The sequence below is a fragment of the Cheilinus undulatus genome, linkage group 15, assembly GCF_018320785.1.
Source record: "Cheilinus undulatus linkage group 15, ASM1832078v1, whole genome shotgun sequence".
In the NCBI taxonomy this organism is placed as follows: Eukaryota; Metazoa; Chordata; class Actinopteri; order Labriformes; family Labridae; genus Cheilinus; species Cheilinus undulatus.
In genome coordinates this window covers 31,114,149-31,140,645 of record NC_054879.1, presented here as the reverse complement: position 1 = coordinate 31,140,645, position 26,497 = coordinate 31,114,149, and the positions used below count along the sequence as shown (strand labels likewise).

At 37.9% G+C, this 26,497-nt stretch overlaps 1 protein-coding gene across 1 annotated transcript; it reads right to left on the bottom strand.

Annotated features, from left to right (window-relative positions):
• Positions 1-1,385: 1,385 nt before the first annotated feature.
• creb1b (cAMP responsive element binding protein 1b) lies at positions 1,386-17,573 on the bottom strand. The gene is made up of 8 exons (XM_041806527.1): positions 17,438-17,573; positions 12,917-13,035; positions 12,657-12,803; positions 12,463-12,563; positions 10,226-10,380; positions 9,303-9,488; positions 8,945-9,098; positions 1,386-7,828 (listed from the first exon to the last, which is right to left on the bottom strand). The coding sequence occupies exons 2-8, from the start codon at positions 13,019-13,021 to the stop codon at positions 7,684-7,686; spliced, it is 993 nt and encodes a 330-aa protein (XP_041662461.1). The 5' UTR covers positions 13,022-13,035; positions 17,438-17,573; the 3' UTR covers positions 1,386-7,683.
• Between the last annotated feature and the right edge of the window lie 8,924 nt (positions 17,574-26,497).

Sequence of the window (26,497 nt, the reverse complement as noted above, 5' to 3'; positions counted from 1 at the left end):
GAGCTGTCTGTTGCAGACGATTTAAACAGATGAAATGTATTTACAACGCTACTATTTTGGTATCGTCACCGATCCACACCCTTTTTTGACAGTGAAATCTGAGGGCCGCCCTCTATTGCTTTATCCACCTGTCCATCAAAGTATCCCATCTCATTCAAGCACTTTGAACAAGAGCATGGCCATAACTGGTTTGAAAAAAGTCGATATTATATAACATATTGCAATAAAATTGTTCTCAGTTTAAACACATAAAAACAGTTGTTCTTTCAACCTTTCAGGATAATTATTACTTTAAACAGCAACATCCAAGAAGTTTTAGATTATCTCAGGTTTTTTACAACTCAAGTTCCCAAAAAAGTTGAGGTGCTGTGTAAAATGTCAATACAATGCAAATCTCACAAACCCATATTTTTTATTATCAGTAGGTCAGAAACTACGTATCAGATTTTGAAACTGAGACATTTTACAATTTCATGAAAATCTTGGCTCCCTTTGATTTTGATAGCAGCAACACATCTCAAAAAAGTGGGGACAGGGCCATGTTTCCCATTGTGAACTCCTCCTAGTGTTATATCAATATTCTGGAAACATCTGGGAAGTAAGGAGACGAGTTGCTGGAGTTTTGGGAGAGTAATGTTGTCTCATTCCTGTCTGATGTAGGATTCTAGCTGCTCAACAGTCCTGGGTCTTCTTTGCAGAGTTTTTCGTTTCATGATGCTCAAAATTTGTTCTTTTTGGTGAAATGTCTGGACTGCAGGCAGGCAAGTTCAGCATCTGGACTCTTCTACTGCCAAGTCATGCTGTGATGGATGTGGTATGTGGTTTAGGAATGTCTTGCTGAAACATGCAAGGACTTCCTTGAAAAAGATGTTGTCTAGATGGGAGCACATGTTGCTCAAAAACTTCTGTATACTTAGGGCTTCTTCTTTGGACGATTTCACTTGCATGAAATAATGCAAAAAACCTTGCATGTCTGGATGGCTGTTCAAACTGTGTTGACAGAGATTTATGGAGGTGTTCCTGAGCCCGTGATTTCCAGTACAGAATCATTTCATTCAAAATCTTCACTGACTGAACAGGTATTTTTTTTAAATTTTGGTGCTCTGCTGTGGTCAAAGTGGAACCTAAATCTATCCTACACATGAAAGTGTTGTTTCATGAGATAAATAAAAATGCATCCTGCTCGGTCCCTCCTTTTAGCTGTCAAACACATCATTCATTGAGGATCTTGGCTGTAATAAAGGCTGTTCTGGTAGCATACAAGATACCACATCCAGGCAGCTATTAGAAACATAAAAACTAACTTCATTTTCATTTGTCATATTTAACCATCATAGTCAAGAAGAGATGGATCATACATTATAATAAACAGACAGTAACATTCATAACAGTCTTCAAGAGTATTTTATTGCAACATAGCAAGTGTTTACAAAAAGAGTGATGAAATGTCAGAGTAACAGCACTTTCAAATAATGAGCTGGTAGAGTTTATAACATGACAATGTCCAAACAAAAAGCATCATTTGGTGATCTTTTTCTCTACAAGAGACTTTTCAATACATGGCATCTTTAACTCATAACTTGTAAAAGTGGCAATATATAAACAGATCACATTAAAAGTTAGAAAAAGTCCATTATTACTTTTCTAGAAATTATATATATATACTGTATATTTATATATACTTTTACACACATGGATAACAATCTGTTTCATGCACAAATGAGGCCCTTTGGGTATAAACTATCGTGGCACAGAAATGAAAACACTTTTGGTTTTGTTGAAAGATTATTGTATAACACATCACAAAGTTGAGTTCACTATATCAAATCAACAGAAAAAAGGTTATTAATATGTATATATTTAGTTTTTGCAGCACCAGCACTGGATGTGTGAATTACAAGAGGTGGTAATCATCACTTCATCATAATGGCACCAGTTACCACCAGGCTATTTTCAGGCCTTTTAGAGAGACCATATGTGTCAGACTTCAGTTCATCCTCTAAAACGCATTAGTGGTTATAGACTATCAATCTGCTTGTATTGATTCTTCTACACCAGTGGTTCTCAATTGGTGGGCCAAGACCCAAAAATGGGTCGTGGAGCTGCTTCCAATGGCTCACAAATGTGTGAGAAAAAAAATCTGGCAATAAATCAATGATTTATGGAAGTCCTAAGCAGAAATCAGTTTATTCCATTGTGCTCCCTTTTGCTTTGAGGTAAACATCTGGGTTGTCTTCTCGAGATCATGACTTAATTATCTCACAGTTGTAGGATAACGAAGTCTGTTTTCCCATGAAAATGTGTCAATTTCTTGCAATCTTGATGAAATAAACCAAAATGCACATAATCACAGAAAACTGATTAAAAAATGTAGGGATGTCTTTTCTCCAAGGGCTTGCCACTTTTGTTCCATCTAAGGTCTACAGTGGTCTAGAAGTGCAATGCAAAAATTATAAATACTGAAACACTTTTACAAAGTTTTAAACAAGTGTAAATTAACAACCAAAACCTTTTTTACATTTCATGGAACAAATTTACACTTGCAAGACACGTTTACAAATGACGAAACATATTAAGAATTTACAAACCAAATGTTTGAAAAGTCAGATGCAAAATTACAGTCTGAAACACTTTAACAAAACTTGAAACAAATGTTCAAAGTCTGATACAAAATTACATTTTTACTTTACATGAAACAAATTCAAAATAAAAAAAACTACATTTAAAATGAATATTTTACAAATTTACAAATTTTGAAAAACACATTTACATGAGCTGAGAAAACATTACAAAGTGTAGAAGACTTCTTAAAATTTCTGAAATAAATTTTTGCAAATAAATACATTTTTAAATCAACTTTTGCAAAACTGTTTCGGACCTTGTAATGTTGTTTCAGACTTTGTAATTTTGTATCAAACTTTGCAAATCTGTTTCAAGTTTTGTTAAAGTGTTTTAGTTTTTGTAATTTTGTAAGAAACTTTGTCATTTTATTTCAAGTTTTGTAAAAGTGTTTCAGACTTCATTTTTTATCGGACATTATAACAGTGTTTCAGACTTTGTAATTTTATATGGGACTTGTTGCAATTTGTTTTGTAAAATGCCAATATGTTTAATCATTTGTAAAAATGTTTTGCTTATGTAAATTTGTTTAAAGCTTTTTAAAAGAGTTTGAGAGTCTGTAATTCTGTATTGCACTTCCATGCCAACACAAAGGTCCAAACCACATTTTTTAATCAAATTAACTTAAGCAGCTGACAGTTGTAGGAAATCTGGGTTGTGATTTCTTATTGAGGAGGTGCTGGAGGGTCCTGAGGCTAGACCAGTTGAGAACCACTGCCCTTCACCTGACTGTGACAGGCAGGAGGGAAAACAATGTAAACATTTCCAACTATAGCACATAATAATGTGTTCTGGGTAAATATGAGATGATGTTTGTAGACAGAGGTGCTCTGTGATTTCTGTGGCTAATTCAACCCTTTAAACTCTATACATTACAAATACAAACTGTACAATATCAAATGTGTGAGTCTTTGAAAATGGCAAATTTCTTAAAAACAAAGCAACCAACACCACACTGAGACGCCCTATTTGTTGTTGGGAAAGCCTGCAAGCTTTACGGTTGAAATCAACTAAAATCTGGGGTTGAGTTTTTACAGTACTTTAAAGTGAAACCAATGTGAACAAGAAAGAATTCAAATGTGGTGCTGAAGTAAAATTAAGCAGTGATACTACAATAAAATAAACATAATGGCTCTGAAGAGAAGACAATTGTGCTTTTTTGATCAGTTGTAAGAAACAGTTACTGCTTCACGAGATAAAAAGGCATTTCTATAAACTTCGGTGTCGTTATGAAGCCATCTAGGGTTCTGGTGTGCGTTTTTTGTTACTTATTATAAAACTGATACATGTTGTGGACCTCAGCTGCTTTCAACAGACTCTCTTCTCTACAAACAGACATTATCAATCCAAAACAGAGCACAGCACTCCAAAACAGCACATCTCCAACAAAGGCCTCTTCTCATACACTTAGCTGCCATGACGGTTGTAGGCCTGGTGGATTACATGAATACACACGTACAGATTCTTCTATTATACATTGATGTATATTACAAATATGAAAGCTGTTTTCATACAAGTTATGAGAACATTTTTTATATCAAATAAACAGAAAAACATGAGGTCTACACATGCTGTAGAGTTTATATACAGTAATATAAAAAATAAACAGACAAAAACGTACATGTATCTTCTCAAAAACCAACATAAACAACCTCTTTTCAACATGTCTCCATGGATCTTTAGTGTTAATCTCATGTAGTTGTTGTAGATTAAATCTATTGCAGATCCAACCTGCTACATATGTAAAAAAAAAACCAAAAAAAAAAAACCCAAAAAAACAAAAAAACAAAAAAACAAAAACAAAACATCCCTGCAACCTTATTTCTCATTTTTTTAACCATTTAACAGACAGAAAAATAGACACAAAATTGTAAAATGCTGAAAGAATTAAATGCCATGAAAATGGTTTGATGTGGCACAATGACATGATGTTTGACCTCAGCCTTAACTTTACAAAACACATAGCTCTCTGGTTTTTAAATTGTTCAATAAATGGGTTATTTTGTACAACCTACGTCTTCTTTTTATCCTTTCAGACAACACTCCCATCTGTTATCTTAACAACATTTTCCACACTCTGGCCTAATTCTGTAAAGAACTGTGAGGCTTTGGTGCCTGCTAAACCAGTAAAACTGAGTCAAAGACACTGTGTGATTCACAAAGCACACAAAAATGTTAAATGTAGCCCAAATCAGACTACATTAAAAATACTGTGCCTTTGTGCGGAAGGGCAGTTGGAGCTATTTTGCAGGCATTTGGACAAAAATTGGCCCCTTTTAATGCAAAGCCGCCCTCTGCAAAAAGTTTCTTATTCACAAACTTGAGCCCTACTAGCCACATGCAGCTAGCATGAAAATATGACCCTCTATTAAGACTATTAGTAACTACTTTGCAATATCTCTCAGAGATGCTGGACCTCCTGTCCCAGTCTTGTTTTAGTGAAGAACTGTAAGAGCATGAGAGCACAACTCAGTGCTGAGTAATCACAATTTCCACAGGATCCATGCTAGCAGTGTTTAGTCCACACCATGGCTTTGCTCCTATTGATAGTGTGCAGCGTTGCCCACTGGGTCCGTATCTGCAGCTAAGAAGCAGAGCAGAGCGCAGCCTAACCCTGCCCAACACAGCTGGGCCACAAGTTTACAAGTTCACACAGGAATAAGAACATAAAAACAGCATCTTATTTTTTCTGCTGGAAGGTAATTTGCTGTTCATTTGCTTCCTGTTTTGATGTAATACTGATACAGTGATATATTCAATCGGCAGTTAGCGCTTAGTGTTTAACCTGAAATTGACTGGTTTCTATGTGCGTTTCATTGCCTACCTTCCAGTTTGTGTTGGATCTGTTCTGCTAAGCTTATCAAATGCTGGAGGCAGCTCCATGGCATAAGACTGTGTGCATGAGAGGAGCAGAGCAGAGTGGCACTTCTGCCCCACGGACAATGGCTTAGGTAATAGGTAATTGGTTTTAGCACAGACAGCTTCTCCCAAGATTCTGGCGCAAAAGCAATCAAATTAGCTTTAGCAAAATTAGCTTTACATGTTCACACGGCCTTATTCACATGTTTTGGGAATACAGCCGAGAGACTTAATCTTTCAAAGCAGATGGATTCGTGAGAATTCTGGATTCGCCAGTGTCTGTCATAAGGCAAATCCACCTTAAAAAACTCAAATCTGGGCAGCTGGGTGCCAGATCCGAAGAGGGGTCTAGCCAGTCAGCGTCGTTTCATGAGAATGAGGCAGTAGCTATGGGCAGAGTTAAGTTTAACTGGAAGCCATTAGTAATGGCTGTACACAGTGTAGCTCTGGGCTCAGATGTAGCTGTAGTATAGCTGCAGTTTTTATCAGATTTGCACATTTCTTCATGAAATAAAAAGCAAAGATCAGCACTAAAAGCTTTTCATGACAGAAAAGGTGTTTTCGCTCTTCTGCTGACCTGCTTTGGCATGGGTTTGCAATCATTTCATGTGGGGTTATGTAAATAAGCCAGTGCATACAATGGCTGCTACTGCTGAAGTGATTAACTGGGATGTAGCTGTAGAAAAGTAGTTTTATCAGAATTGTGCCACATTTATTTATCAAAACAAAAGCAAGGAGCCACACTGAACCCTTCTCTTGGCATAGCAGAAGTTTTATCCACATTATGTTCCACTGTTCATATACTATGGCAGCGTTTGTCACGAAACAGCACGTGTACAACCTCATTCTGCCATGTCGTTATGAAAAGCCCCGCCCTCCCTAAACACTTTCTTTGGGAGGTTTCTTAGATGATTGTGAAATATATCCATGCAATGGTTGTATGAAACAGTCTATTTGGTGTGTCAGGTTACGTGAGACTGAGTTGATAGCAGGACCAAATGATGCCCAGTTTTAGGAGCTATTAGTGGCCTCATCCACTTTTAGATAATCAAGCCCTCAGTATTTTGACTTCTCAAATCACAGGATCAGGGAGTCTTAATGCACCCAGATCACGTCAGCCATGTAGTTCTTTATCTCAAAAACTGTTTGCTGATCAGTTTTTCTCTATGGTTGTTTCAACGGAAAGTTTTGTGCAAAAGCTTCAAATAAACCACTTGTCCCATGTCACTGACTAGAAACTAGTTAGCAAAATGTTGCCAAAACTAAGAGGAATGTTGCCCAGAAGCATAGAAATGTGACCACAGGTTGTAAAAATAATAATGTCAAAATCTTTTTTTTCTCAAGCTTGGTCTTGCCCTAATCATATTTTCATTTTACAACGCCTCTATGTCAAACATCAAATGTGGAAAAGCATAGAAATGGGTAAACGAAAACGTCAATGGCACTGAAATACAAATTTCAACTTTCTTTAAGGTTGGCAGTTGGTAGCATCTTTAAAAACACTTAAAAACGAATTGTTTGTGCCAAATATGCTGTAGATTCAGCTGTACAAGTGGCAATATTTTAGGAAAGTTGTTTCATTAGATGGAGATCCATAATTCATTCAAAGGCTTTAATATTGACTGAACAAGCCTGATAAAAAATGTCCAAGTCTGAGTTTTTTAACAAACTGTGCAAGGAAAAAAAAAATTAAAGGCAAAAATATCACTAGACAATAATTTTAGTGGATTCAACAAAATTTATAATTAGTGTTGTCTCCTATAAGTTGAGTCTTCTTGTCATGGTTTTGGCTGTATATCCACTATCCTGGACTCTGTGCAGAGGATATAATACTTTTTTGTACTTTAGTATTTGGCATGTATCCATAAAAGCACATATCAGAATAGCTGGAATAAAAGTCTGGCTGTACTAATTGTTTAGACTTTTAATTCTAAAGTAGCACTTTGCTGTTTTTATTTGTAAAAATTTTTTTCTCATATATTAATTACTCACTAGAAAGGTATTTTGTATTTTCTTCTTTTAAATGTCCTCATACTGACAGGGCACCTAAGTGAAGGTAGTAGGCAGAGCCTCAATTAAGGGGGCTTTGTTAAAAAGAGCCAGCCGTGTGCAAACTGGAAGGCCAGACGGGCAGAATCAAACAGTCAAAGTATTTGAAGAAACTTAAGTGCTACTTAGCCCAGCTTGATGTTCTGGAGGCAGGAACTACTCGGATTTATGGCAGTAAAGGTCTTTAAGAGCTTTCAGTTCTTCGATTAGAGTCTTGTTTTGGTTCTCCAGCACAGCCACTCGGTTCTCCAGACATTTAACGTACTCCTTCTTCTTCCTGCGACATTCACGGGCTGCCTCTCTGTGGGAAAGAAAAAGCACAATTTCTCTTTTCATAGGTAGAATTAATCATTTGAAATATATTTAACATCATACTGTCTGACTTGAGATCTGTGAAGTATATACTATATGGACAAAAATATTCTGCTGCCTGACCATTACACCATCAGGGACTGTAGTGAAGTTGTATTCAAATACATGTTCTTTAATATGGAGTTTGCTCCTGTTTTGCAGCTATATCAGCTTAAGCTTCTCTTGGAGGGCTTTCTGCATAATTTTGGGGTGTTTTTGTTGGAATATTTGCCCATTCATTCTGTCAAGCATTTATGATGTCAGGCACTGATGTTGGACGAGAGGGCCTGGCTCGCAATCACAATCCCAGTTCATTCCAAAGGTGGTAAATGGGGCTGAGTTCAGGGTACTAACTGTTCTCACGGCATTCACCGAACTCAGACTCGCCCACCTGACTGCCAAACATAGAATCACTTCACAGAACACGTTTCCACTGCTCTAAAGTCCAGTGTCGGTGTGCCCTACACCACTTCATCCGACGCTTAGCATTGGATTTGGTTTGGCTTGTATGCAGCTGCTCAGCCATGGAAACCAATTCCATGAAGCTCCCACCACATAGTTTTTGTTTACATAAATGCAAGTGGAAATTAAGAACTCTTCAGCTTTGCAATCAGCAGAGCGTTGGCGACCTTTATGTATCATGTGCCTTGGTGGTCGTTGACCCCCGCTCTGTGATTTTACATGGTCCTCCACTTTGTGGCTAAGTTACTGTTGTTCCTAGATGCTTCCACTTTCTAATATTACTTACAGTTCACTGTGGAATATCCAGCAGGGATGATACTTCACAAAGCGTCAGTGCAAAGGTGGCATCCATAACAGTACCACGCTTGAGCTTTTCAAAACAACTTTAATTATCACAAATAAAGACTTTATACACCTGTGGCAACAGGTCTGCTTGAAACACCTGAATTCAATACATTCATAATTTACAGGTGTGGCCAAATAATTTTGTCCATATTCTGAGTGTTGATCATGGACCTTTACTGTTTTTGGGAATTTCAGGTGCAGCAGTAAACCTGCCATAGAGATCAACATACAAGAATACTCATTCTCCTCCTGTGCATACCTGTTCTTCATGAGGCGAACTTCTCTTTTACGAGTGACTTCCTCTGTTGCTCCCTGGGTGGGAAGAGCAGGAGAAGACGCCATGACTACCCCAGGGGCGATGGTGCTGGCAGGGGCTGCTCGGATCTGATATGCCTGGACGTCTCCAGAAGCAGCTGAAAACAGATGCTACATTGCATTATTGATTAAAAACCACAAAAACATGGAGCCTCACTGTTACTATTTTGTTTTTAAGTAGGGAACACTGAAATCTTTGCTCTCTGCAACAGAATGAAGAGATATACCTCAGTTAGAGCAGATCATAAAGAAAAACATGGGACATTTATGCTAAAAGTAGTTATCATGATATGAATGCATACCCTGGACCACTACTTGGTTACTGGGAACCAGTATCTGCTGGCCGTCACTGGTCTGTGCGTACTGAAGGATTGTGGCGCCAGGCTGAGCGGCTGCTGCTGCATTGGTCATAGTCAGAGTCTGAAGGCCCTGGACGCCATCTGTGCCGTTATTTGCCAGCTGAATGGCCCCGCCCTGTGTTATCGCAACTGTGGGTTAGCAGAGAGAGGCGGTTGACAAAGGGAGGAGAAAGAAACAGAAAATCAATCAAATAAAGAAAAGTAATAGCACACTTTGAAAAGAAAGCATGTTACTATGTTCATATTCAAGCTGTGCATTTAGTATAAACTTGGCTATAAGTATTACACATACATTTTATTAACTTTCATTAGGCCTGAATACTCAGTAGATAATGTGTTCTCCTAAAGGGGCTCATTTATAAAGAAACTCCACTTAAACTATTATCAAGGTGTGTTTGTGTGCTTTAATGCCCTGTTCTGACACGTTTTGATTATTAACTCTCTCAGACTGTGCAAGTGCTCTACAGACAGCAGAAATACTCCCTCAGGCAGATGGTAAATAAACAATTACCTACTTTACTGAAAGGAAGTCTGTGATGGGGATGGGTTGTGTACAGTCAAAAGCCCTTACATTGAACTAGCTGACCTACATTTTCCAAGTATCCTCTCCCTTCCAATGGGATTAAGTAAAAACAAAAATATCAGTCGGCTAGAGAGAGGCCTGTCTGAATTCTAAATGCCATATTTTCATAGAGGAAAATCAGGCCAGATTGAAACTGGGAGAGTTCTGAGCTCATGACCGATACTCATAGCTTACAACAAAAGCACAGCTACTTGTGGTATGTTGAGGTCACTATCCTGTCTTCAAAACAACACACCCCTCTTGAAGCCCCAGGTACTGCTCCATTGATACATTAGTCTCTTACTGTATTGTCCACTGCTGGTCTGGTAGATGGGTGTGGGGACAGTAACTGTGGTGATTGCGGGTGTGGCAGCTGCTGCAGATGAATCCTCCTCAGCCTTTTCCTCCTCGATACGAGGGACTGCAGGAGCGTCAGATGAAAGGTCATTCAGGATTTTCCTGTTGGGAGATAAGTGGATGTTTACTTGCAAAATATACTAGACAAGGTAAACGTGATGCCACCAGATGAGGGTGTAAATAAAAGTCATGATAGACTCATTTATATTAAACTAATTTATCAGGAGCATACATCCTTTAATAATCTCTATGTCCCATTAGGAGTAGGTCTGGGCAATTAATCAAAAAATAGATTGAATCTCAATATGGCCTGCTGATTTTCAAATCACAGAAGGGGCAATATTTCCTTAACCTGAAATTTGTGTCAAAATACCAGTTTAAAACTTTTTTTTTTTTTTACAGCAGAGACATTATGCATCACATATCATGCAATTATTTAAGAGCCATTTTTTTAGAGTAGTCTACAAAAAGCCTACTTTCTTCATTTTTGTACTTTTTTTTCTTATGAATGACATTAAAAATCACTCACTTTAAGACAAAAATTCCTATCCAATTTGTAATACAAGTCAAATTTATCACAATTAGATCTTTTTTTTCAAAACTGATCAGCCCTTGTTTAATCTAATATTGTGTTGATTATAATATAGAGTTATTTATTTCTTTGTATAAAAGAAAACACATAAAATGAGGAACTTGAGACATAATTGCATATTAAATTGCAATCTCAATATTGGGGAAAAAAAATCGCAAATAGATTATTTTCCCAAATCGTTCAGTCCTAATTAGGGGTGCAGCATGTCATATTTAGCCTAGTAGCATTTAGTGGAAAAAAATTAGTGAAAATGGGACTTAATATATGAAAGTAGGCCTATCTAAATTGGTGTTTAATTCTCCGGATAATAAAAAGTTTTATTTTTATAAACTTCGATCAAGCCTTTTGTTCATACATAGGGAGGGTCCCCTCCATAGAGACTGCCATCTTGGATTTTTGCATCTTGCAAGTTTTTACTGCACTACAGAAGGGAGCAAATAAAAGAAACACAGTTTTTCAGATTCTGCTTGCCATGGAAACTAGTACTAGTAGTGTGCATTGCAATCTAGGATCTGACTGTTTGATGCTGCTAATATTCCCCAATTTTACACACTGCACCTTTAATGTGACACTAATTGTGGGGAGGCATACAAGAAAACACTTCCACAAAATCTGGACTTTTGCACATATACAAGCAATAATAGAGGAACTGAGCACTCCACCTAGAGTGATTGTTGTGAAGCAGACTCACAGTGCACGGCCCTCCACTGCCTGCCACTTGTCCTTAATTTAGGAGTCTTTGCAGTCACACCTTCACTCTATAAGGTTTATTCAAGCATTAGTATACCCCGCTTCTTTAAATGCATGGTTATGACTTAACAAGAAAGAAAAGCTGCTAAAAAGTTGCACAAACCCTGCTGATCTGGTCTGCGTTATGTTTTACAGTGAGTCCTGATCAGAGTAATAGAGCAGGCTGAATTTTCACTTCAATTTTCATGTTTGATCTTTTTTCAATCTTTGATCTTGAAATTTCCCCTTGTGGGACAAATAAAGGAAAAGGAATATCTTATCTTTTGCAATGCCCGATGGAAGCAGCTGCATGCACTTAAAGTAATGATGGCGTAAATCTCAGCAATTTTTTTCTGGTTTATAGGTCTCAGCCAACATTTTAGAAAAAACTGAGTATTAAGATTGCATCCTATGCACCAGAGTTTACATTATTTGCCATGAAAGGTATCAGTGAGAAATTTCAAAATCATAGTTTGAAAAAACTAATGTTTCTTCTGAATGTTTTAAATGCTGCAAGAAATCTTGTAGTTAAAATAATAATCAAACAATAAATTATAAAAATAACAATAATTAAGTGATGAGCTCAATGAGGCAAATAAAAAAACACCTTGTTTTTAATACTTCACAGGCAACCAGCAAATAGAAAAAAATGATGTTTCAATACCTAAAAAGCTCAACTTAAACTAGTAATTTAAAAAAATGCCATGTACTGTTATATTGAAAATAACTGGTTAAAGTTATGTGAAAATTTGTAATAATGCAGAGAAGAACCAAGTACAATGACTGTTCAGAAGCGCTGGTTTATTTATGAAATATAAAGTCATTCTTAATAAAGGGCACACAGAAAGACAAAAATAAATTACCTGTATGAAGGGCGCCGTGAAAGAATCTCTCGGCGTTTCTGAGAGTCGGTCACGCTGTCTACTGACTCCTGTGAATCCTCACTCTCTGCTATGGTGGAAATCTGGATCAAGGAAAAACAAAAACAAGCCTTTTAAACTGAGGCAAAGAGATGAAACACTTAAAACAAGCATGTGATCAGGTGTTTGTGTGTTACCTGTACAGCTTGAACCTGTGGGGACTGGATAACAGACGGCTGTGCAGCCTGGATGACTCCATGGACCTGAACCGTCTGCCCATTGGGAAGTTGAACCAGTGTTACAGTGGGACCTGTTGCTGAGGCGTGGCCCGCTGTCATGGAAACCTTAAATACGCAATTAACAATTAACATTAACATCTTCTTTCTGCAATTGAACATGACTGTCTGACTTCCTGAGCCACAGCTGTGATATCATCATCAAGGTTGTGATTTGTCACCTGGGCCAAGGTGGCGATCTGTGCAGGAGTGATCTGCTGGTTCTCGGTCTCAGTCACAGCAGTCTCCGCCCCCTGCTGAGCCTCTGCTCCTGACTCCATCTTCATTGGTTACACTGAAGCTAAAAGATAAAAAAGGAAATAACTTTTTTACAGCAGTAGCCACAGCATCAACATAAAGGTAGTGTCAGGGTCCCCGATGATTTGTGAGCTGCACCCCCAGGAAACCAATGAAAAACACATCCAAGTCAACCCAGTGTTAATGCACAATGAATTTATATATATTAGCAGTATCATTTCATTCCAATAGCTTCAGTGCACTGTTTCCTACAGACATGGATCAAATCATATTCAGGTCTTGACAGGCCCTGTGGTATTAAAGCAGTTATAGCTTCAGCAACTTTCTAATACTGATAGAGAGCTCTCTCTAAAAGCCAGTCATGAAAGTCATACTAAAATTATAGGTAAATGTCACAAAGTAGTAGCTTGAAACATCCAGTTCTTTTCTGTTTGTTTGCCTGTTGAACCCTTTAGTTCTGCCAGCGGTGGTATTTTCTCTTTGTAAGAGACAGTAACATTTTAGGTAAAATAACAGCAGCACCAGTTCTGATTGTCTTGAGGTGTTTTCAAAGAAAAGGTTCTTATCTGATATTGTGAATACTTTTAATCATCGTAGGCATTTGAGGAAACTTTGTTCATGGATCTAATTATGTTTTTCTACTCTCAAATGACCTTTCAAAGATCATCAGCATTTGCAGACTACAAATATAGATAATCCCTCTGAAGATCAGATTTGAGGTCTATCTCAGAAGTTGTCAAAGCTTTTCTTAATTAGTAATCATCCATTTTAAGAAAAAATGTGTCCCAAGTTGCTCCTCTGCCACACTACAGCTGAAAAGACTTAAAAATCTGTAAGTAGTTGTAGTTGCTAACCTCAGAAATGTGCGGTAGGTCTGGTGTGTGCACTTGGTAAAAACATCTACATGTGTTTATGATTATTTATACGGTGGAGCATTTGGGAAGAAATGTTGAGGATGCAACTGTCAGCATCTGATGGAAGAAAAAGAGACAAAGAAAGATCTATCTGTGAGGTGATTCTAACTGAATAATCATATTTATAGCAAGTATAAATTTAAAATAAATAAGTTCATTCACTGCTGCTTCAATCAATTTTTGCACATTTTTGCAATATTACAGTACAAACTGCAGGTCTTTCATTGCACTTTAGATATATAATAACTCTAAAATTACATTGACAAAAAACTTAATTCTACACTCCTGACTAAAGGAAATGGTGCTTCCTAATTCAATGTTTAGTCAATCAAAACACCAGAAAAAAATCTTTGTAATTGTAAAACCAATGAGCATCAAATCTGATCATGTCTCTGATTTTTAGCCTTTAGATCAAAAATGTTGAACTCTGACCTGGTACACTGTTTTATGAGAGCTTCCAAAGTATTTACGTGTAATTACAACTCTATACCACTAAACAGCAGCATAACATCGACTGCATATAAGATCAGAGCACATTAATTTTCATAACAGCTCTGCCAATAGTGCTGCAAAATTAATCTAATTGCAATGTTAAGCTGTCTAATTATACAACTGTATAAAACCACAAATATTTTTGCATTAAGTAGTACTTAAAAGGTTTACAAACATACCTGCAGAAAAGCCTTTAAGTTTACAATAGTGCCTGTGCATTTGCACTTTGTAAAAGTTTATTTTCAAAGAATAAAAACCTTTAATTTATTGGAAAATATTAAGATATTTTTAAAACAGGACAGTGATAGAGACACATGAACTTAATAAATGACAAAATTTTCTATGTGAGTTGTGAAGATTTGTATAATTAGAACAGTTAAATGTTAGTATGTGCCCATTTTGCACTATCATACATAAATACATGTACAATAATAATTTTTTACCATCAAACTTTTTAAATGAATTGTACTGTAATTGTACACTTTGTCTGTTTGCCATAATTTCCCAAAAGTTCTGCTGTCACATCTTATCCGTGCATTACCAGAACTACCAATAATCAGTCAATTATGTTGTTTGTTTTCTGTAGTCTGCACAGGCTGTACAGTTACAACTGGCCCTTTTAAAGGCAGCCATAATGCTGATGTGGCCCAGAATGAAACTGAGTTTGACAACATTGCGTTAGACCACATATTAAACTAAAATTCTTGCTGATAATTAGATGCATGTCAACGGTATGTACAGAAACCCGATACCAGTATAGGGAATCTGTGTCAATACCATGTCCTTGTTCTCATAATCAGTAAGACATTGCAGATACTGGACTCACTCAAGGTACAGAAAATCTGACATTAATTTAATACTTTTAAAGATGTTTTCAGGACCCCCTTAAATCATTTTTAAGAGTACTGTAATTTCAATATCCGCCCTGTTAGATTAGCAACACAATAACATATATTTGTGCCAGTAGTGAGACGAAAAAAAGTGGCAGCAAAGAAAAGATAGTAGTTTAATTGTAATATGCATATTAAGCTTTCTTTGAAAATGTTCAGATAAGACTATGAGGAAAAAACCCGATACCATACAGTAGCTGAATGGAATGTCTGTTTTTATTTAAGTGGCCTAAAAGTAGTCATGCCCCAATGTAGAAGTTCCTATTACAGATTTTGCACTGCAGTCAAACCTAAAAGTAGAACAGTATACATTTTGTTTTCCAAATATAAAATACAAGGTAGAATTTGCCATTCCAGAATATTTATAATACTCTTCAATTCATATTTTAAAGCATTAGTGTGTCAATGATCACTTTATTGCTGCAGCTGATCAGCCACAGCTCACTTTAATTGAGCTGAACTGTTTAACATAAATCTACATGAATTGTGAATGCTCAAATCTCACGTGATTAAATCTAAATATAAAACACAAAGCAAAGACAATAGCCTACACCCCTCTAGATTACTGTAAAAATAAAACACAAAAAATAGGACTGTATAATCATTAATTTAAGAAATTTTAATACTTTTTAAAAGCCTTAACTGTGGCTATATTGATTCATTAACTTTTAATACTTTTTTAAGACTCTGCAGCCATCTTGCTGGTGTTATTTTACAGCGTGATGTTAGCCTCTACTCATGTGAGTATATACTCAAAGTTGGAGCCATGTCTGCTGCTGATATTTGATATTTAACACTAAATGAGGATGACAACAGTAGAGGTGAATGAAAAAATTGCACTGACAATTGTCATGAAGCAGGATTTGGAATATCTTATGAAAATGAAACAAACTTTTAAAATAATTATAAGAACAGTCATTGGATTATCAAATACTCGTATTTGTAATTGGTATTGGTGAGTACCCTTAATACTTTCACTTGTTGATGTGGAATAAGGTGGTATTGGTGCATCTTTCATGTTGTGTTGTTTTTAAATAAGTATATAGCTTCATACCTACCAAATCCTAACCAGATTATACTTTTTCATAAGTATTACCAAAGTTTTTAGTGAAACAGGAAGATTTTACATCTAAAACTAAAAACTAAAGGAGTTGAAGGAGTTGGAATGACGTTACAAAATAGTTTTTTGTTATCTGCTGTGGTTAAACATGGTCTCCCTGTGAAAAGGACAGGAACTATTCCACTAGTTTAAGACAAGAGAAAAAGTTTCTTCTGAACACTCATCTTTATATTAAAAACCCTCTCACTTTTAGTTCATATCTCCGTCTGACTTGAGGCTGTAACAGTGAGAGTCGATCATTGCCGTGTTGTTCAGTGATCTCACACTGTGCGTAGCTTCTCTCCGCTGCATGATTGGCTTTACACATTTCTCCCTCTGCTTTTCAAAAATCACTCGGATGCTCCGTGTGTGACAGCACAGCCACATGGCCGGGCAACGCCCCCTCAAAGCTGGACCGGTCACATCCCAGGGGGTAAAGGAACATTAAAACCCTAATGTAATAGCAAATACAAGATGAGTGTTAAACGTTAAGGCCTGCTCAATTCATGTTTTCACCGTCTAACAAAACGCTTCGGCCTGCAATGGCCGATGTCTAGCGACGGTAAATGAATGGAAACTGTCAACAACATATACACAAGGCAGAGGTTACATAAGAAGACTTGAAATGAAAAAAAAAAAAATCAAGTGTAGGCCAAAAAATGCAATGCAGCAAAGGAGGTAGGCGAAATAGCTGAACACATCATGGTTGTTGCTTTCAATGCACCGTTTAAGAAAAAAAACGTCGCAAATATGTGCGCTACACCTTCGACCGTTACAGCGTAATGTGGCAGCTGAGTGGCTCATCACTGCTAAAGTCATGTCACATCATCTGATGTGTCAACATGCTATCTGTCTCCCCTGTTTCACTGTAAAAGTCACACATTTGCTGTATTTCCCACAAACAGCCGCAGACTCCCCTCCCTCCATCCTGCTACAAACACACAGCGGCGCCATGATCTCTTTGTTTCCTTCGGGCCGAACCCGACCAGACCGACACTTTCTACGGCTTCGTGTCGTCACTCTGAGCCCCGGACACCGCTCCGTCCTTACCGATACAGGCTCCTTTCGTCACTCCCGGGCCTCCGGAGCTCCACTTTTATTCTGGCCGACACGTAAGAGCCCGCGTCAGGCTACACCTCCGCCGCGTCACCGGGAACAACAACACGGAGATTGGAGAAGGACGAGAAAGCAGATGGCGACACTGGCCGGAAATGCCCGAGTTGCCTACGAAGGAGGACGGAAAAAGCCGAGGAGTAGCGAATCACTACGATACCCTCCTGCCTTGTAAAACCGCCGACAAATTCACCGTTTTTTAACAAGAGCAACAGTTTTTTTCGCTCAATTTAAAGGCTACACGGTTTGTCTAAAACATAATAATGTAACAAAGAAATAATTAAAAAAACAAGTTTTCATCATTTTATCTGATAGAGATTGTAAGCACGAGCGACTTTTTAACTTTGTTAACCTCTATTGGAAGAATAATCACATTTTTAAGAGAAGATGAGAAATGTTCTGAGTTTCTTCAACAATGTTTCTGGTAAGATCATGAACGTTTTAAATTAATATTTGAGTTCTATCAGGAGCACCAACATAAAAAATGGGTTTATTAAAAAATTTTTGCCCCCACAACACCGTCAATATCCATGCAGATTTACCAACAGAAATAAATCACACCCCTAAAAAGCTAGAGACTGGACCATACTGAAATCTGACTTGTTCATATTACATGCATATTTCTGCTCTCTCAACATGCTCTCTCTTTTAGAAAAAAAAAAGCCAACAACTACATCTCAGCTTTTGATGAGAAAAAGTGATAGAATACACACCGTGATTGGTCAGTGCTTTTTCTGCACAGTCTGGTGGCTGTTAAGTCTTATAGCCCATCCACAATGTCAAGCCAACTTTTTGAAAGTTGAAGCCTCATTGCACTTTCCTTTCATTTTCTCTCCTCCAGTATGAAAATGAAGGTGTAGGGGGAGATAGAGCGACAGCCCAATCCCGTGGGTGGTGGGTGTTACCCCAGCCAGAGTACCTCACCCTGGCTCTGCTACCCCATCATCTTTCTTTAAACTTTTCTCTTTTTCAGTCTTGTCTTTTGTTCTCTTTGCCAACCTCTTTGTTTAATGCTGGACCAGAAATGGTTTTGATTGCTTTGTGCGGGCACTTGCTTGTATGGAGCCCCGGTTTTCCGAAGGTGGCAGTGTTGTTTGTGTTTCAGTGGCAGCGTTGGGTTTTGTGGTGGGTTATGCAGCTTCTCAGGGGTGCATTTGATTATAATTGGAATAAAAGATCCCGTTTTTGAGTCCTTTTTCATTCATTTTAAACTTCACAGACTACCTTATTGCAAAGGCGAAATCCATCACAGAGCCATGCTTGAAGTCACTGAGCTCTTCAGAATGACCCTTTTTGCCTCACAAATGTTTGCAAATGGAGACTACAAGGCCAGGGGATTGATTTTATAGATCTGTGGCAATGGGTCTGATTGAATCACCTGCATTCAATCATTAACAGGTGTGGTCAAATACTTTTTTCCATTTAGTGTACATATTTTTGGCATCGATTATACTTAAGAATTACATATTTGAAGCTGGGGCTGTATGCTAATGTCGTTTTAAGCACAGTTTCCTCACAGGAACGAGGTTCCTGGTATGAATCCTGGTTGGACAGTGCCTGGAGTTTGCTTGTTCTCTTTGTGCATTTGTAGGTTCTCTCCAGGTACCCTGGACAGTAAGTCCCAGTCCAACAGGGTGCTTTTTCTTAGTGACTCTAAATTGTCCATATGTGAGTGTGCCTGGTTGTTTATCTCTGTGTGGCAGTGCTGTGATTGACTGTTGACCAGTCCAGGGTGTATCCCGCTTCTTTCCAGTGACAGCTGGGATTGGCTCATGCCACTGTCTGGCTTGTGTAAATCATTGTCACTCAAATATGTCACAAGTTCTACAATTGAATTTTTCATTGGAAAAGTCCATTCATGGTGGGAAAAAGCACAGTTTCAAACAAAGGGAATGTTGGCTAATGCCATTTAGTTGCTTTATTTTGTTTTACTATGGTTCACAGTTTCTTGCAAAGAAAATGATTCATTTGTTAAAGTAATTTTACATAAACTGACAAGTCAAAATTGTTGCATAAAGGCCTGTTGGTAAAGTAATTCTAACAGTCAGCACCAGAGGGAGGCAAAACATCGTTTTACTGCACATGGAGGCAGGGGTCTGCAGGTTCACTGCTTCAGCCTTACACAGAGGATATGAAAATACTGTTTCTAAGACAAAAATAGATAAATAAGTCTATTTTATTCTTTTGCCTCAGTTTCATAGAGCAGATAGCATGTACCAAACAGTGCCAGGTTTGGGATTTAAACCAGGGCAGTAAGGACTGTAGTCACTTCATGCGACACCTTCTCTAACAACTGATCTACTACTTGTTGTAGTATTCTTACTGGTATAAGGAAATGGATCATTATTGGATGAAAAATTATCATTATAACTGCATAATGGATTGCAGCCCCTCTCATCCACCCAAGCTGTCATCCTATCCCACGCCAGGGGAGACCCATCATACCTGGGATAGTCCAAGTTCACCAACCTCCCCTCATGCAGGCTCAAGATTAGTCACATAAACAAAAAAAAACAACAACTCTGAAACAGCTTTTCCCCCTGAACTGTGGCCAATACATGACCCCCACTCCAAAACAAACAAGAATACACATGCAGTATAGATCTACTGCTGCTAAATGTTTAATATCTCTTGTGCAATGATTTATTCATTCACTGCACAATAACTGTTTATTTATCCGTACAGTCACTGCACTATAACTGTTTATTAGGTCTTCACTTATTCATTCAGACACTGCACCCTGACCGTTTACTTATTTATCCACTATGTAATAACTATTTATTTAGCTCTATCTGCCATCTTAAAGACATTTCTCTATTTGTTAAGTTTAGCACAAGTACTTCTATCTGTATAAATCCGTGGATTTATTCTAATAAACTGACCAAATTTTAAAATGCTGCCGTAAAGGAGTGCTACAGTCTTCTACATCTCAGTCTTCTACAAGTCTTCTGTGTTTTTCATCAGTCACTTTATTAGTTTGTTTGCCATATTATAAGTCAGTTCAGGAACATTTCTTAGCATTTTTATGCAGATGACATTCAGCTCTACCTCTCAGAAAAAACAAAAGAAGTGATCAAATCTGATCTTACTGTGGCAGAATTTTGACAAAATTCTGATAGAATCTTTGAAAACTGATGCAATGTCTCAAATCAAGCCACAAATAATAGTTATTGACAAAGGAATGTATTTGTGCTGTAAGCAGTTAATGAGAAATGGCTTTTGGGTTCAAAATATGAATTAGAAATTATTACTCATGTTTTCACCTAGTGTCGTTTAGATTACTATAATGCACATTTTATTTGTTTTAACAGACCATATTTAGACTTTTCAGAGTGCAGCTGTCAGTTTTAGAATTTATTTTAACAACTTAGAGTTTACTTTCAGAGCTTTGCATGGAAAAACTCCTTCTAACAGGTAAGTTATGGCCAGATGGCAGGGATAGCCAAATTTACTTTTCTATCTGCTTGTCTGTGCATGACACTGTCATTGAGACAACACAGGTCTATGTCAAAGAAACACCTGGCTCAAAATGGAGGGAAATCTACAACAAGCTTTCACTGAGGCTAAAAAAAAAATCAATAAGTTATGTAAGTCTTGAAAATGTGGAAGCTTCTACAGCAGGGACACAAAACTTTCCATCTGGATTTATGCTGTTTTAGTCCTGACTTCTCTTCCTTTCAAACCTATATACAAAAGACAAATCACAGTTGTAATCTCACAAAATCTGCTTTTTGTCTTTCCAGGAACCACAGTTTGACAGAAGATGAGAGGCAGCCTGTTGTTTTAAATCTCCCCTTATGGTGGCGCTGTAGAGCCGTGTAAACTCTGCGACCATGTGCTCCTCAGTCTGCGCCTCCCCTCCTCCTCCTCCTCCTCCCCAGCGACAGAGAGAGGAGAGCTGCTGGTGTGTCATCACGCAGATATGTGGAGTTTATCAAGGCAATTCCTTTTATAATCCTCCTGATGCTCGTTGCCTGTGTTTTATCTGTTTAATAGCATTTTACGGCTACACGCCATAAAAAACACCCTTTTTATTGTGACACCAAACACATTGTTTGGGGAATTGACCCTGCCTGGGTAATGAACAGCGGTGAATTTGCAGCCAGTTATATAAAAAAAAAAAAAAACGTAGGGGAGGAGGTGTAGGGGAGGTGAAGGGGGGGCAATTTTGACCCAAACAAGAGAGGAGGAATATTTTACAGAAAGGGGAAGGAAGACTGCTCTCCATTTCCTGTTAGAGGTTTGAACACTGCTGATTTTTGGCTTTGTGTGGTTTACAGGAGAGACGTCCATTAGACAATATTAGCTCAACAATAAAAGAAAGAAAAAGTATTATTAATCATACAAATACAAGGAAATATATCTCAGCCAGACAGTTCACGTTTGAAATGTCTATTGCAACAGGAGAAAACAATTTGACATGAACTAGCAGGCATTGCTCCATAGAAATTTAGATTACAGGACACAATGAAGGAAAGTTAAAATTGTACTGTATGCAGACAATGTGGTGATATATTTTTCAGAGCGTCTTTGATGCTTTAACTCCACAAGGAGATGTTGTGAATAGAAGATGCTGGCCTTTAACCTGACATGCCAGATAGACTGCTTCACATTTTCATGGCATTGGATACACACTGTTTGGACAAAAGTATTCAACTGCACTGACATTGAATTCAAATACATGTACTTTAATATGAATTAAGTTCCCCTCTCACAGCTATAAAAGCCTGCACTCTTCTTGGAAGGCTTCCCACAAGTTATTGGAGTGTTTTGTTTTGTGCCCATTCAATCCTTAGAGCAATTATGAGGTCAGGCACTGATGTTGAACCAGAAGGCGTGGTTCACAATCTCTGTTCCAATTCATCTCAAAGGTGCTTGATGGGGTTGAGGTCAGGGCCAGTCGAGTTCTTCCACAGTGAACTTATCAAAAAATGTCTTTATAGCCCTTGCTGTGTGCACTGGGGCACAGCTGGGGACAGAGTCTTCCCCAAACTGTTGCCATGAAGTTGGAAGCATAGCATTGTCCACTATGTCTTGGTATGCTGAAGCATTAAGCTTGACCTTCACTGAAGATAAGGGGCCTAGCCCAAACCCTGAAAAACAGCCCCATACCATTATTCCTCCTACACCAAACTTTGCAGTTGGCACAATGCAGTCAGGCAGGTACAGCCAGCAGGTAGAGAAGGTGTTTGAGCATGTGCAGAGAAAGTTCCATACGCAGGTAGAGAAAGTTTTGAGCATGTGCAGAGAATTTTCTATACGCAGGTAGAGAAAGTGTTTGAGCATGTGCAGAGAAAGTTCTATACGCAGGTAGAGAAAATGTTTGAGAATGTGTTACAATGTTACAATGTTACAATGTCATTTAGCAGACGCTTTTCTCCAAAGCGACGTACATTTGAGAGCAAGAACAACACAAGCAATGATCTAGATAAGAAGAAACAACATCAGTAAGTGCCATCAAGTGCTTCAGGTCCAATTGGACGCAAGTGCTGCCGTGTAGAGTTTAAGGCAGAGTACCTAAAATATACGTTGTTTATGTCGTTTTTTTTTTTTTTTTTTTTTTTTGTTTTGTTTTTGTTTTTTGTTTTTTGTTTTTTTTTTTTGTTATTAGACAGCAACAATGAATCAAGGAAAATGTGGGATCACTAATCGCCATTCATTAGACTTCACAACAACTATTTACCAAGTACCAAGTGCTGGATCATTCCCAAAGAGCTGGGCAAAGAAATCCCAGAAGTGGAGCAGGACAGTGCGAGCTAACTATAGTTGGGAAACTCATTCAACCACTGGGGGCAGCAGTGGAGAATAGTCTGGCTGAGACTCAATCTACTACTGGGGACAACAGTAGAGAATTGCCTAGCTGTGCAGAGAAAGTTCCGTACGCAGGTAGAGAAAGTTTGAGCCTGTGCAGACAAAGTTCTATACGCAGGTAGAGAAAGTTTTGTATGGAGGTAGAGAAAGTTTTGAGCATGTATAGAGGAATTTTACATGCATGCACAGGGAAAACTCAAAGTGGCAGATTTACAAGCAAGCAGAAGCAACCTGAAAAAGAGGAAAATGGTTGGAGCAGAAGCAATTAAAAGATTTGAGAGCAACCAGACATTTTAAGCACAAACAGAAAATATTTAAGCATAAAGAGGAAGATCTGAGCTCAAAGGCAGGTTTAATGGATAGTGAAGAAAAATCAGAGCCAAAAATGATTAGTCACGCTCTACAGCTTTAAGAACTGCTCTTGTGTTTTGCAACAATAATGGCTTCATGCATAATCCTTACACCTAAAATCAGCAGAATAGATATGTTTTGAAAAACAATCCCCCTAAAATTTTTCAAGGCAGTAAACATAAAATTGCCATTTTAATATGGTGTCTTATTGGGATTCCTTGGCTTTTTGGAGTCAACCTCTACTGGACACTCGAGGAACTGTCATATTTTTTGTACTTCTGCATTGGCTTTTATTGTCAACACCCAAGGTTGCTTTTGTGAGACACTGTTGGTGGAGGTGTTGGCTGATGACGCCATCTAAGGCTAATGAGATGATGAAGCTGATGAAACTGAAGGACTGGGAGGCTGAGGGTGGCACATTATGATGGTATGAATGAGCTGGAGGCAGAAAAAAGACATATTTTTAAAAAGACTGCAGCATTTAGATCAGCGAACAATAAGGGGGTGTTGCAGTGCTGTAGGGTATTTGTGACCTGGTGAAGAGAACAGCTGATTTTAGATAAGTGAATACAAAATGATATGTAATACTGAACCATAGCACTACAATGAAATATAAATTCTTCAGGAATAAAATTAAAAATATATAGATCTGACCTACTGTGGACACTTGTGGTGAGCCACCATTGCATGATTTACCTTTTTTCCACCACACACAAAAAAAACAAAACAAAACAAAACAAAACAAAACAAAACAAAAAACAAAACAAAAAAATAACCAAACATGAAACATTGTTAAGAAGTTTGGTTGCAAATGTTGCCGAAAAAGCAAATAAATCCTTTGTGTCCAATGGGTCAATGACAATCATGAGCAAAACAGGAAGCATGCTGTTTTACTGTTGGAATACTTACTCTGCTGATAAGTTATCCATAAGAAACAAAAATAGCTTGGTTTGTAACATCTCAGCAGAAATACCATTAGCAGTGCTATATCCAGGTTCAACCATTGAACTGTTTACTTACTGCTATTGCTGCTTATCATATGTGCACATTGGAGCAACAGATAAAATATCATCATTCTTCTTCAAGCTCTAAATCTGCACACTAACATCAAGTATACATATTGAAGTATTTCTCCCATGACCACTAGAAGTGTATTCCTTTGAAATTTCTTTCCTGCAGTACATATGTGTGTAAATGTGCAAAACTACACTCATATACATAAGAGTGGAGTGAATGGATTGGCTGTGTCATAAGATTGATTTTGTTCTGATTTATCAGTTTTCATCTTGATCAATCAATGGAATATGCCAGCGCTCAAAAGTAGAGGCAGATCTTGGACATTCACAGGTGCAGTGTCTCTGTGGTTGTGTTAAGTTTTTGGAGAAGACAAGCTTTTTCAATTTTTACTGAATTCAAATCCCTCCTGCTCACTCCTTTTATCACCACCTGGAGAGATTTTGACACCTTCACAGGAAACTGTGAATCTCTGTGGCGTGATGCTTGTGTGTATTTAGAAGCGCTGGCGTAGTTACTCGAAAAGTAATGCATTTCACATTACAAGCTTTATTTTCTTTTTTCAAACATTATTTAATCACTTACTGCTGAAAATAATTGGTTACACTACTGTTTACTACTAGTGTTTTTGCACTAAAATGTCTACATTCATGAAATAAGACTTGCTATCTCAAACCATTTCAAAATGTTTCAGATGTTTCTGTATCTCACTCATGTTTTCTGCAGCTCACTTATGATTTACCATTTTTATTTTCTGCCGTCAACTATGCACTCTGTCAACCAGACTACCCTGTACATGTAACTCCACCTCCACTCAACCTGCTGACCCCATGCTTGTGAAGGCCATCCCTGAATGTTTTAACCTTGCATAGCAGATGGATACGCCCGTTTCTGTGTGTCTCACTGGTGAATCCATCGTGCAAAGCTCCCATCTGAACCGTTTGGGCGTGGTTAGAAAGTGACAGGACCAATCAGCGACGGGGAGCAGTATTTTCAGGCGCGGCAGAGTCGTGACCTAAGCAAGCAGCAACAAGAAACCGGTGCAATTATGGTGGAAGACATCAGTATGGATGCTGCTCAAGCGCCAGTTTTATCAGAACTTGACAAAAATTCTTTGTTAAAAGAAGAACAAAGAACAGCAGTGAGTTGCTTTCTTTTCCAAAACGACAAAAGTTGTGTTGCTTTGCAAGCAATGTATGCTCACATCAGCAAAAAATCTTATTCGCATGATACACAAGATGTCTCTTTTATGTACATTGATTACAAAAAGCCTATTTATCTCTGTTTTTGTTGAAACCCGTTGTTGAAATCAAGACTTGTCTGCCTGGTTTCTGTAGGCATCATCATCTTCAACCCTCAAATGATGTTGATTTGAGCCACTCTGCCATTTCATTTGTTCATCCATGGACTTAAACATGATGTAAGTAAAGTATGTAGAGTGATGTTTACGTGCACATAAAAAATACATTTGAAGACCTTAAAGTAACACAAGTAAGGATGATTATTTAATTATGGGATTACCAAAGTTAGCAACTGTCAGGGCTGTGATTGACTGTGCCATGGCTTAATTTTTATTTCAGGGTACATGTTCAGAGGACATGGCTTTCAGACTGCCTGCGTGTTAGTTTCCATTTCCTTCTTATTTAAAAAATGGTTATCACTTTGGGTCTTTATTCTCATCATGACATTAATCCCAATGTATAAGCTATCAGTTTTATGTGGCTCATGCGGCTTTCACATGGAGTTTTATGCAAACTTTAAGTGAACTTTCATTATGTTTTGCACTGAGAGACTTCCATCTAGCAACTCTGCCATAAAGCC

Bases quoted from the DNA above. Each gene is read 5' to 3' on its own strand.
- creb1b (XM_041806527.1), bottom strand. From the start codon at position 13,021: ATGAAGATGGAGTCAGGAGCAGAGGCTCAGCAGGGGGCGGAGACTGCT. The intron at 10,381-12,462 runs GTAATTTATTTT...ATCTCCCAACAG, and splicing joins TCACGGCGCCCTTCATACAG to GAAAATCCTGAATGACCTTT. The intron at 7,829-8,944 runs GTATGCACAGGA...TCTTTCCCACAG, and splicing joins GTTCGCCTCATGAAGAACAG to AGAGGCAGCCCGTGAATGTC.